The sequence below is a fragment of the Chiloscyllium plagiosum genome, unplaced genomic scaffold (assembly GCF_037043375.1).
Source record: "Chiloscyllium plagiosum isolate Xiang-an unplaced genomic scaffold, Cpla_swu_hap1 HiC_scaffold_48, whole genome shotgun sequence".
NCBI classification, from domain to species: domain Eukaryota; kingdom Metazoa; phylum Chordata; class Chondrichthyes; order Orectolobiformes; family Hemiscylliidae; genus Chiloscyllium; species Chiloscyllium plagiosum.
In genome coordinates, this window is record NW_028270186.1 from 11,526,181 (window position 1) to 11,539,106 (window position 12,926).

At 40.6% G+C, this 12,926-nt stretch overlaps 1 protein-coding gene and 1 long non-coding RNA gene across 3 annotated transcripts; one reads left to right on the forward strand and one right to left on the reverse strand.

The window, feature by feature from the left end:
- Positions 1 to 225: 225 nt before the first annotated feature.
- Positions 226 to 7,577, reverse strand: LOC122543119 (uncharacterized). 2 transcript variants are annotated; one of them, XR_006309918.2, is made up of 2 exons: positions 7,449 to 7,577; positions 226 to 593 (listed from the first exon to the last, which is right to left on the reverse strand). It is a non-coding gene; the product is annotated as an uncharacterized LOC122543119 (long non-coding RNA). The 2 variants fall into 2 exon arrangements; XR_015754804.1 differs by lacking the exon at positions 7,449 to 7,577 and adding an exon at positions 6,959 to 7,289.
- Positions 7,308 to 12,588, forward strand: mrps24 (mitochondrial ribosomal protein S24). Its single transcript, XM_043681449.2, has 4 exons — positions 7,308 to 7,564; positions 9,369 to 9,437; positions 10,769 to 10,880; positions 11,972 to 12,588. The coding sequence occupies exons 1-4, from the start codon at positions 7,535 to 7,537 to the stop codon at positions 12,253 to 12,255; spliced, it is 495 nt and encodes a 164-aa protein (XP_043537384.1). The 5' UTR covers positions 7,308 to 7,534; the 3' UTR covers positions 12,256 to 12,588.
- The last annotated feature ends 338 nt before the right edge of the window (positions 12,589 to 12,926 follow it).

Below are 12,926 nucleotides of genomic sequence, written 5' to 3' on the forward strand. Positions count from 1 at the left end.
ATTTTACTCTATAATTTAATGGAAGAACAAAGTGGAGGAATAATGGCAAGCGGAGTATCATTTAAGAAAATGTGTAATTAACCATATTGGAAGGAAAAATTAAAAATAAACATGATTTAAATGGTGATAGATTGCAGGGCTTTGAGACAGAGTTGAATCAGGCTCTCATAGTGCATAAATTGCCTAAAGTTTGTATGCAGGTACAGTAAGAACTTGACAAGCCAGTGAAATGTTACTGTTTTATTGTGGAGTAATGAACCCCAAAAGTAGGGAGGTTACATTACGTACAGATCTACCATGATGCTGAGTCTTGCCGGACTCCGATCAGCATTTACCATGCTAGTGGTTCTTGCAACAGATCTCAGTCAACATTGTTAACATTGAGCAGAAGGATTTCAGCGAATGTGTTTGCTGGCCATGGAGTGAGATAACTTTGCGATGTTCATGAGATTGCGGAGTTTCTTTCCAGTTTTACATTTGGGTTGGTTCCTTGCTCCCATACAGGCTGAGTTCACTTAGCTTGCAGACCAGAGGTATTGACTTCTGGCCTTGTGGACTTTAGCGGATGTAACATCAATTCCGAGAAAGCTGCCCTGTAACCGCACAAGAATTTATTTTAGACTTCTAGCTTGAACCTGAAGCAAGGTTCTCCAATTTGTTACATTGTGAGACAGGACACCTCAAATCATTAAGCTCCCACATTGGGAAGCATGGACTGGCTCATTTTGGTTATTCACCTGTGGTTGGTCACAGCCAGCAAGGTTAATTTGTAAAGCATCCTTTCCCTCTGGATGCCTTTCTCCCAGATTCAAATGAACTAATGCTTTAAAAGGAGCCACTTCACTAGGCTTTTGAAAAATTATGCTATTAACCACTAAATGTCAGAAGAACCAGTGGTGTAAAAGAATAGAGTCGAAATGACAAATTTCTAAAGACACAGACAAAAAGAAGTCTCTGAATTATTTGTCAAGACCAGATACAATGCTGCTGCTGCCGCCACCATAGTTACATTGGTAGCAGGAGCAAGGCAGATGAGCATCCAAGATTCTTAGGTAATCAAACTTAGGTTCCTCAAAATTCCTGTGCCTTGACTGCTTTTGACATAGTATACTTAAACTGGCTATTCTTAAAGTTATAGCCCTCACAGCACTACAGTACACACACTCAGTTTTAAACCACATTTTTGATCTCTTCCCAGAGGGAAACAGACATATCTAGGATAAATTACTTCTCTTAAGAAAGTTGGGGGGAGGACACAGATAGGCAGCCCACTTGCTGTTTCTGTTTCTTTGTGAAATCCCCGATTTGTTTGAGGTTACCCTGAATTTTTAGTTGTGACATTTTTTGCTGCAGACAGGACTTTGCTATTCACTGAATTTTCATGCTGTATTCTTCTTTTGAAACACACACATTTTGGAATAATAACTAAGAAAAAGTCAATAATTTTAGATTCTGATCCATCATAGTAACAACATTCTTCAGAAAATTCATTAATCGTTGAACCCAAGCTGTTGAGCCTAAAAGAAAAATGCTGGAGGAGCAGCTATTAATATTGTTTCTCATTTTTTAGGCAAATATTTAATTTTACCATTGCAACAAAGTGAGCGTGAAGCAGCATTATTCCCCATCTGTTGATTACTTCATTACTGGGTGATGGCCTGTTGAGGGAATTAAATTTCTGTCCATTTTTCTAGATTTTTATCTGAAAGTAGTATTAACTTGATAGCATCATAAATTGATGAGAAACTAGATTTTAGAGCAGAGAAGAAACACATGAAATGGAACACACAATTCTGGGTCAAAGTGAAAATCTTCAAGACGAAGCACTGTGTCTTCTTTGTCATCCAAAGGCAGAGGCTGTTAACAGTAGATCAGAACAGAAATTGCGAATCCAGTGACCCTTCAGCACCGGTATTCGTTCTTAAGAATGACTGGACTTGAAACATTTATTTTCTCACCAAAGATGCTGCCAGACCTCCTGAATTGCTCCAGTAATTTCTGTTTTTGCTTGTTGCTTTCAAGCCGCCAGCCTCCTTAGTTCTTTGCTTTTTTGGTCATAACAGTAGTCCTGGGTACAAATCTTAGCCTTGTTGAACACAGAAGAAGGGGCATTTTGACTTGAACTCAGAATTCCAAAGTGTGAGCTTGTGAAAGTATCAGATGAAGAACTGACTTTGACATGAATTCCTAGGGTTATGATACCAATTTACAATTTCAGTATATAAGTATTTGTGAAATGCCTTCCCTTTCAGGCATGTGTCTGGTGGCCATGTGGTTGGAGAGTTGGGATGAGATTTGAAAGGTCCTGGGTTCAAGTCCTAGGTAGACCCTTAGAGGTAGTCTGAAATAGGAAAGGCTAGCTTAATTAATTTAATTCGGGTTAGTGAACTTAGTGCTGAGTAAAATCAAGTTCAAACTCAATAACTGCAGGGAGTGCCACCAGATACTGCCGCGTTTTGCTTCCAAAAGGTTTTACCAAAATTGCATTTTGTTGCAAATGTGGGATTTGAACACAAGCTGAGTGTGCTTTAGAACCAAGACACTACCACTGTGCCACGAAAGCTCTCACATTAACCACCTTTTGGGACTTATACTTAACACCTGAATAGCACAGATAGTCCAGCAGAAAAGTAAGATTAACTAATCAACAACCCAATGAAGTAGGCTTCCTTGTCTGAGAACAAAGCACTCCTCCTACTTCAAAAATTGCATTCGCTTAGTGATCAAGCAGATGTATTTATTTTAATCAATGAATTATACTAATTGAGTTCATGTGGTGAACATTCAAGAGCTTTCCTGGAACAGAGACATTCTTCATCAGCTCAGTTTACGTACATACATTTCAAATGGTAACATGATTGGTAAAGTATACCTGTCTGATTTGGAGAACAGCTGAAAGAACAGAGCAGGAGTGAGTAATTCAGTACTATCATGCTAACTTCCATTTGCTGCCAATTTTCCTCATAGACTAATTTTTTATAAGTAATAGATTATGTTCTCCTCAAATTTATTCAGTGTCCTGACAGCCCGTGCCCTCTTGGTTAGTGAATGCCACAGAAATGTGACCCTTTCAGAGAATGAATTATTTTTCCTCTGTTTTCAACCCTTTATCCTAAAACTTTTCAACTGCTTGTTCTCGATTACCCAAGATGAGGTAACATCTATTGTGTCTACTTGGTCCATTGCCTTTCACATCATGTCAATTAGATCTCCTCTCAAGCTTCTCAATACTGGACAGTGTAGGCCTCAAGTACTCAATCTCTCCTCAGAGGAGATGTAAATTCCAAGGAGAACGTGTCCACACCATATTTTTTTATTTTACATGCACACTGCCCATTTAGGAATTTCTCATGCTTTGAGAATCACATTGCCACTCATTAGCTGTGTAATTTCTTGTGATAGTCTCATTCATTTTCATCATGCGGTGCATATCACGTCAAGACAGCCACTGGAAATCCCCTAAGGAAGTAAAGGCAAAATGATGGAGTTGCTCAAGTTGTAAAATTAAGAATTGAATATACTGGAGAAACTCAGCAGCTCTGGCAATATCTGTGGAAAGAGATGGTATGATGCTAGTGTGGATCTCGTCCATGGATGTTAAAAATCACAACACCTCATTTTGGACCAACAGGTTTATTTGGAAGCACTAGCTTTTGGAACGCTGCTCCTTCTTCAGGTGGTTGTGAAATATAAGGTCGCAAGACACAGAGTTTATAGCCAAAGTTTACAGTGTGATCTAACTGAAATTATATTGATATTACATTGAAAAATTATGTTTTGTTTGTTAAGTCTCTCATCTTTTAGAATTACCATGTTGGTTTCAGTTCTTTCATATGTAAATCCCAGAACTTTTTTTTTAAAATATTAAATTCTCAAGTGAACTTTAACAATAGGTGCCACATCAGCTCAGAAAATGCTTTCAAGGTGTGAGGTGCCCATGCCCCAATGTTCACTGATTCTATTTCTAAAGAAAGGATTTACAGACTCTTACATGGTTTCATGCAGTTTTTGAGCAAATTAAAATGCAATTCTGCAAGTATTTGCATGTGTATGTGTGTGTGTGTGTGTGTGTGTGTGAGAGAGAGAGAGAGAGAGAGGGGGTGGGGATGGGTGTGAGTGTCTGTGAGTGTAAAGGGATCTAAGTCTTTGTGAGGGTGCACATCTGGGTGCGAGTGTGGGGTGCGTGTATGTGTGTATGGGTCTGTCAGAGTGTACGCGTGTGTGTATATAGTGCAATGGTATGACATGAACCCAATGTCCTGCTTGAGGCCATTCCCATGGGTACTGAACTTGGCTATTAGCCTCTACTCGGCCACTCTGCGTCATTACACAGACACATAACTTTGTGAGATGAATTTGTACTTGCAGAATTATATTTACTTTGCTCAAAGACCGCATGAATCTCGTTAAGATTCTGTAATTCCCTTTATTAGAAATAGAATCATTGGGGCACTGAAAGACAGACTTTAAGCTCACACCTTCCCGAAAGCAAGTGCTTCCAAATAAACCTGTTGGACTATAATCTGGTGTTGCGTGATTTTTAAACTTTGTTCACCAGCACCTTCAAATCATGACATACAAGGAAAAATCAGTTCAGTTTGATCAAGTTAAAATCTAAAAGATTTTCTTGTGAAATGCATCGTACAAAACAACCAAATATCATTGGTCTTTATAGCCAGCTTAACATTTCATTTAGAGGAGCAGCTTGGGAAAAATGAATTCTAATTGACAAGTTTAAGATTTATGAGGAACAAGTGAACAGACAGACCACAGTTCAGAGCAGTGTTTGCTGTGTGGATTACTAATGGTATCATATTTACTCCAGGAAAGTTTGGTAATCGCAGTGATAATTCTCAAGACAACAGCTCATCACAGCAAAATGACTGAAATGAGCAGAGGGGGCGGATAAAAACCAACAAGTTATCACTATGGGACAGGCAAGGCCAATGGATGAAAAGTTGAGATTACGCTAAACAACCAACAGCCGATCCTGACGAGGAATATCCCATAAATAAATTAACTGAGAAAGTCTGTGCCGAAGTTCTTCCAAACTTGGTTTTATCTCACCTACCCCATAATCCCACAAATCAGAGGTCAACAAGAAATAAGGTACATATCCACAGGTTTCACAAGGAAAGACTACATATATGTGGGAAGTATTCAAGAAGGACATGAGATGCAGATCTAATGGGACACTCAGGGACGACGAGAAATATATACACAGGATATAATTTAAAACTCTATAATTTTCAGTCTCTAAATCTGACAAAGTAGTAAATCATATTCAGATTTGTAGAACAAGATATAGAAGTATGTTTTCTGGCACACCCCAGAAATCTGTATTTATTATTTGCTTCCAACATCCACATTAGGAAAAGGAATCACGGCTGATCATCCAACTGTTTCTGCTTTTTCCAAGAACCATTTGATCCCTTTAATCCGAAGAACAATATCTAACTCCTTTCGTCTCAACCATGTTGTCTGTAGCAGAAAAGTCATCACTTTCTGTGTGAAGACATTTTTCCAACTCTCAGTCTTAAATGATTGTTAGACAGTGACCCCTGGTTCTGGACTGCCCAGTTATTGGAAACATCCCTCTTGCATTTAGAATTTTGTTCGTCTCTGAGATGTCTGCTCCTTCCCGTACACAACCCCTCCCCCGCAACTTTTTCTAAACTTCAGCCAATATAGTCCTAACTAATTTAGTGTCTCTCCGAAAATGTTTGTCCTGCCATCCAAGGGATCATTCTGGTAAACTTTATTGCCTCCTTACATAGCCAGAACATCCGTCCTCAGATAAGGAAACCAAAACTGCTCACAATACTCAAAGATGTGGTCTTACCAAGGACCTGTAAATTGGGGTGCAAATTCCAAAGCTGGTGACCCTTCTGGCCTCTATTGCAAGTGAGAAAGCCCTCATTTTAAATCAGAGTTGCAATTCAAGATTCTGCTGAAATTCTCCTCTCAGCACTTGACCAGTGAAGCACCCCTCAGAATCTGAGATGTTTCAATGAAATCATCTTTAAATGGTCTAAACTGCACTGAATTTCAGTCCTGAGCTGAAAATGTGTTGCTGAAAAAGCGCAGCAGGTCAGGCAGCATCCAAGGAACAGGAGAATCGATGTTTCGGGCCTGAAGAAGGGCTTATGCCCGAAACGTCGATTCTCCTATTCCTTGGATGCTGCCTGACCTGCTGCACTTTTCCAGCAACACATTTTCAGCTCTGATCTCCAGCATCTGCAGTCCTCACTTTCTCCCTGAATTTCAGTCCAACAACTTCAACATTCCTCATAAGAAAACCTACCAAAGCCTTCCCGAAACTGCTTCCAATGCGACTACTGTATATCTCTCCTAAAAGAGTCAAAGAATGTGGTGCTGGAAAATCACAGCCTGTCAGGCAGCACCTCAGGCACAGGAGAATCGACATTTTGAGCACAAGCCCTTCATCAGGAATGAGGGATGGCCCAAGGGGGCTGAGAGATAAATGGAAGGTGAATGGGACTGGTGGGAAGCTCGCTGAGAATGCGATAGGTAGATGAAGATGGGGTGAAGGTAATAGGCAAGCACAGGGTATCCAGATGGATGAGGTGTGTTGGATGGGAGAAGGGGTCCTCCAAGGGTGGGTAGGAGTCCGGATAGAAAAATCACAGAAGCCAAGGAAGAAAAGTTCAATGTTGCAACAGGACATCTACCAACGTCTATGCTTTTCCAGCACCACACTTTTTGACTCTCATCTGGTACTCACTTTCTCCTATCTCTCCTAAAAGTAGAGAGACCAAAACTGTACACCATTCTCTAGATGTGGCGTCTTTACAGTTACAGCAAAGTTTCTCTCTACTTTTAACCATCAACATCTTCGTTCTGAAGGACATTTCATCCGCTTTATTCCCAGGTGGACCTTGAGCTACTCTCTTCCTTCTAATACACATGTACAAACTGTTGTGTCTATTTCTCTCACCCGACTGCCTTGCTCCCAATATCCCGACCGAGCACTGTTTTCGCCGCTTCCACCTGCAACTTTGACAGAGTCACGGAACTTTAACGGCGCAGCAGTCGTCCATTCTGCCCATCATGCCTGGTCTAGCCCCCGCGGCCAAACCAGTCACGCAAACTTCCTTTTGTGGGATTAGGGCGGGCGACTGGTGGTAAGAAGATGTGAAAATCAAGCGACTGGCTGATTTTCGGAGCAAGTGTTGCTCCATGCACCAAATTGGGAGATAGAACCGAACACAACACGTTCCACCATCTCCTCCTCCTGCTGGCCGTTACAGGCCACCACAGCGCCTGCGCACTACTCACGCGCCATTCGCCGCGCGCAGCGACCGTTAACGACATCGCCGCGTTGTCGCCGAAGCTCTGCTGCGCGTTGGGCTTGTTTCATTCTCTGTAATTTTTTTTTTTAAAAACAGTAAATCGTTGATATATCTGTGTGCGCGCGTAATCTGAACCTGCAAAACGGAGAGGCCACGGCGACAGTCTCGTCGCTGAGCTGTCTCGTTCATCTCGGCGCCCCATCATCCTCTGCGAATGCAACATGGCGGCGCTGGTGTGCAGGAAGCTGTCGGTAAAACAAAACACAAATACTTTCCTCTGTTTCTGCTTGTGCGTTTCACCGCTGTTCTCACCGGGCGAGAGAATTCGCGGGTGATGGTCACTCGTCCAGATCCCTGCCGCGTTGTTGATGAAATTGAATCAGTTAGCAAGGAATCTGGACTGCCCTGTTGTTAACGACTTGCAGTATTGGCACAGACCGCCTTACAGATAGTGAAGAGCATAATATTAGTCAAGGATACTAGTGGGCGAGGTGAATGGCTGATACTACGGCAGATGGAGTTCAATGCAAGCAAATTTGACGTACTCCATTATGGATCAAAAAAGCACTTTGCACATAGCTTACAGGGGAAAGATCCAGAGTTCTAGCTTCGGTTCAAAGTCCAGTGATTCCCGGGCTGGAGTGTTGAGGTGCATAGATCATTACAATTTCACTAACATATAGGAAATAATCAAAGTAACTCATTAGAATGCTGCCCTTTGTGTCTGGACAACTGGAATACAAAGAAGCCGAAGTTATGGTGGTTAGCCCACACTAGGAATAGATCTGGGCATCACATTTCAGCGAGTATAGTTAAGGGAGAACAGCATAGGTTCACAATGATACCTGACTTCAAGGGTTATGTTATGAGGGATTACACAAATTTATTATCTCTTGTATTTATAAATTAAGGAGTGATATGATCTAAATCTTCAACATATTAGCAGGGAAAGAGGGGATAGCTAAAGATTGTCTGATCTCCAAACAGTGGAAATAGACTTTCAGGAGAGATGTTAGGAAGCACTTGTACACAGAACAGATGATATAGTTTTGGGACTCTGTTCCAGAAGTGGCGTGGATGCTCGACCAGTTAACTTTACTTGTAAATTTATATTTCCTAACCTTAAATCTAAGCCAAATAAAGTATTGTTCATATACAAATGTTATGGCTGCGAGAGTAGGGCAGAAGCTGGGAATCATGCAGTGAGTCACTCATTTCCTGACCCCCACAGCCTACCCCTCATCGACAAGGCACAAATCAGGAGAACGATGGAATACACCCCAATTGCCTGATGGGTGCAGTTGCAACCTCATAGCCGGATTATTTGACACCATATGCATTCCCTTCATCACCAATACACAGTTGCAACAATATGTACCACCTCCAAGATATACTGCAACAACTCACCCAAGACTCCTTCAACAGCATCTTTCAAACCTGCAACCTTATTGCAGCCTGCAAGTAGCTTTCCACATCACACCCCAAAGTAGCTTTCCACATCACACCCCAACGTTGACGCTAAGACATAACAGTAGAAATTAGGCAATTCAGCCCATTGAGTCTGCTCCACCTTCAATCATGGCTGATAAGTTTCTCAACCCCTTTCTCCCCGTAACCTTTGATCTGCTTGATACTCAAGCACCTATCTCAGTCTTAAATATACTCAATGACCTGGCCTCCGCAGCCTTCTATAGCAATGAATTCCATAGATGCACCATTCTGACTGAAGATGTTTCTCCTTATCTCCATTCTAAAAGGTCTTCCCTTCACTCTAAGGCTGTGACCTCCGGTCCTTGTCTCTCATACCAATGGAAACATCTTCCCAACTCTGTCCAGGCCATTCTGTATTTCAGATTTCCAGCATTTGCTGTATTTTGCTTTAATTTATCAAAGAGATGAACCTGCAAAGTGATATTGTTTATTTCAACTATTGAGTGTTAAGGAACACAAGCTTCAATAAATCTTACTGAAGACAAAAATGCTTTATTTACTTGTATTTAATTGCATATGCAGTTTTTTTTAAAAAGTCATTCACATTTGAAAATTGCATTTCAGGTTTTGTCATCTTGGCAATGTGAGGCTGCATGGAGAAGGGCTATTCACACAACAACATCATGCTTCAAGGTAAAAGGATTACATCGGTAATAATCTGATTATTGGCATCTGGTGAATTCTGAACAGGCAGATGAAGATAATTATCAGGAATTATACTGAATCATTGGCTGACCTGAAGTAATCTTGATGAACCTATAACTGGTGAAACCTATTACCAAGCAATATTGGGACAATGATGGGGCTGGGGACTGGTGGGGAAACAGAGGGGGAGTTGACCAGAGATTGTAGATTTAAAATACTTCACAGTGGGCAGCTATGTGGCTTACAGCTTGCAAGGGCTGGTGTTCCCATGTACCTGCTGTCTATGTCTTTCCCAGTGATAGGGATGGTGGTTTACAATGGCTGTTTTCAAGGAATATTGCAGTTAAGATTAGGGAGGAAATAAACAGTAGAAGCCACAATCAAATCAACCATGACCTTAATGAACAGAGCAGCAGACTGAACAAACCCAGTGGCCAAATCCTGCTCTGAATTCCTCAGTTTATCTGATACTACTGTCACTGCATTGGGGGTGCACCTTTCAAATTTTGGGGATATGATGCAGACAATCTAACTATTTTGTGTTCAGATTTTGAGAGAGTTATGAAATGTTATGACACGGTATAAACCAGCAACACAAAAAAGATTAGTCCTGTGCAGTCATCTGTGAAAATTCAGGAGGTCAAGAACTATTTAAAGTAAAACTTAACCACTTCATTTCTTAAAGTATAACAGAGAATCTGCAACTAAAAACTATCTGCAACTCCTTCCTTTCACCTATCTTTTACCTTCCCGTCTATAATACCAGTCCGATAATCGGTGGGGGGGTGTTAAGATTTATCAGAAATTCAAGTTTTCAAAACCAGCCATCTGTCAAATTTTGTATTTGGATCTTCCTGTGTCGTCTTTTCTTCTTCTTGGGGATTTCTGCTTCATTGATTATTGATTGATATAGGTACCTTTAAGAGAGCTATTCTCCGAGCAGACTGAAGATGTCGTTGGCTTGGTAGTTCTCCTCCAACTGTTCAATTTTCCCCAGTCTTATACCATTGTATCATTGGCTTTTCAGATTGTTAATTACAAAATTCAAACTTCATTGGAGTTTGGTATTTTCCGGGGTGTAATTTAAACTGATTGGCTTAATTCGAATTTGTTTTGTTGTCTCCAGGCAACCAGTTAATAGAGTTGTTTGACCAGATGTTACATTATATCTTTCAAGAACACTTGGTGCTGTTAGGTAGTTCTGCTAGCTTTTAACTCTGTTAAAGGTACAGTGCACCCACATCTTCACAACAGAAAGAATGGATTAAAAGAAGCTCAGTTTACAAGGAACAAGCGCTAAAGATTACTGCTTTTCCTAGAATCGAGCAGCTCGTGTTCGTGTTGGAAAGGGTGATAAACCAGTTACTTATGAGGAGGCACATCCACCTCACTTCATTGCTCACAGAAAAGGCTGGCTGTCCCAACACACCAGTAAGTGACTCCTAATTTAATTTTTTTTTTGGATACAGTATTGTGTTCTGAGCCTGGCTAGTTAAATATAAAATGCCCCCCAGAATTATGTACAAGGAGCAGTATAGTTCACTAAAATGTGGTTGTATGGTGACGCTGTGAGAGGCATTAAACTTGCTCTCTGATTACATATAAATTTGGAGCAGAAGGAGGCCATTAAGTCCCTCCTGTTGGCTTTGCCATTGAATAAAATCATGGTTGATCTGATAGTGTCCTCAATTCCACATTTGGTCTTACTCTCCATCATCTTGGATTCCCTTGTTACTAAACAGTCTGTTTCTCTCTGCTTTAAAAATTATGACCCTACCTTCACCATTCCCTCAGCAGAGACTTGCACAGACTCTCAAACTTCAGACAGCAAAATCTCCTCCACTCTGTCTCTGACGTTAAAAAAGGTCACTTTTAAAATGTGCTCTGTAGTTCTGGTTTCTCTCATAACAGGAACACAGTCATTTCAACATCCATTTTGTCAAGTCCTCTCAGGATCTTCTTTGTTTCTCTTTGTCTCACTAAGATTGGAGTTTCGAAAATGTGTACAGGTACATCCTGTCCAACCTTTCCTTCAAAGAAATCTATCATCCCAGGTAGCAGTGAAGTGAACTATGTCTGAACTGCTTCTACCGAGTTATATCCTAATAATGAAACCACAATTGCGCATGTTCTTGCAGATGTATATCCCAAATACAATACAATGTAGCCAAGCGACTGTACTTCAACATTCTATGTTTTGCAGAGTTACTTTAACACAGCAACCTACTTGAGAATCTATGCATGATGATATTAATAGTTATTATTAATATCAATTTAATAATGAACAAGGTTATACTTAAGTGTTATTTAATCTGCTTCAAATGTTCTGTTTTCAATATGTTCTACAATCTGCAGTTAATAAACAATCATTAACTTTTCACACTGTTGGTTCTGGTCAGACTTGCCTGAGAGTGGTGCTGTTGAGCACAATGTAGTCCTATTTGTAAGAACTGGCATTAGGTTTCTGGTACTTAAGGACTGCCAGTGCAGTTAGAACGATAAATATCTTGCTCTTGATTCAGGCAATCTGGATGGTGAAGAAGGAGCTGCAGACCGTACAATTGAGGATGTTTTCATCCGCAAGTTTATTTATGGAACCTTTCACGGCTGTCTCGCCAATGACGTGGTTGTGAAGAGGAGAGCAAACATGATTGTCGTCTGCGCCATCTTCATTCAGAAATTGCCACCTCAAAAGTTCTATTTCCTGATCGGCTACACAGAGACTCTCCTCTCAAACTTGTATAAATGTCCTGTCAAAATGGAAGTGCAGACAGTGGATAAAAAGATTGTATATAAATACATATAACTGAATGCACAAAAAAAATGACCAAAAAGCACAAGCTTTTGTTATTGACTGAGTATTGTAACCTGTTTTTTTTTCAATTTGCAAAGATTTCTGCTTGACTTGATATTTGGGGTACCAGATGGAAAGTGCAGCAGTCATTTACGTGGGGTATGGAGGTTTTTGTTTTGATTAAGTTTGTCCCTTCAGCCATGTTGGCAGAAATTATTCGATGTGTCTGGATGCAAACTGTGAACTTTGTCAATGCAATACTAAGGCCAGTGATCCTTGTACCCAAACTTGTGACAAAAGAGACAACAGAACTTAAAAGCCAATTCAATAAATTGCTGAACACTGCTAATCATCTCTGGCTGCATTTATTCATTGGATTCACTCTGTCCTGAGGAAATCAGGAAATATTGGTGGACCGATTTGGATGTGCCACCTTCGTTCACTATTCATTGAGAAATAGTTATGTTGGCCTTTGAGTGAGGGAAAGAAATGTTGAGAACAGTGTCCCACTATGACTGGTCGTTAAGTAATAATGGTGAATAACAGGTTGTTTCATTCTGTGGACAGAGATAGAACTCTTAACATTAGCAGTATTTTCCATTTGGCAGCACCAAAATGTCACAAATAGCCCCAGGCATACAGTCACATCAGTAAAATCATGTCCCAGAGTGATCTGACATTCT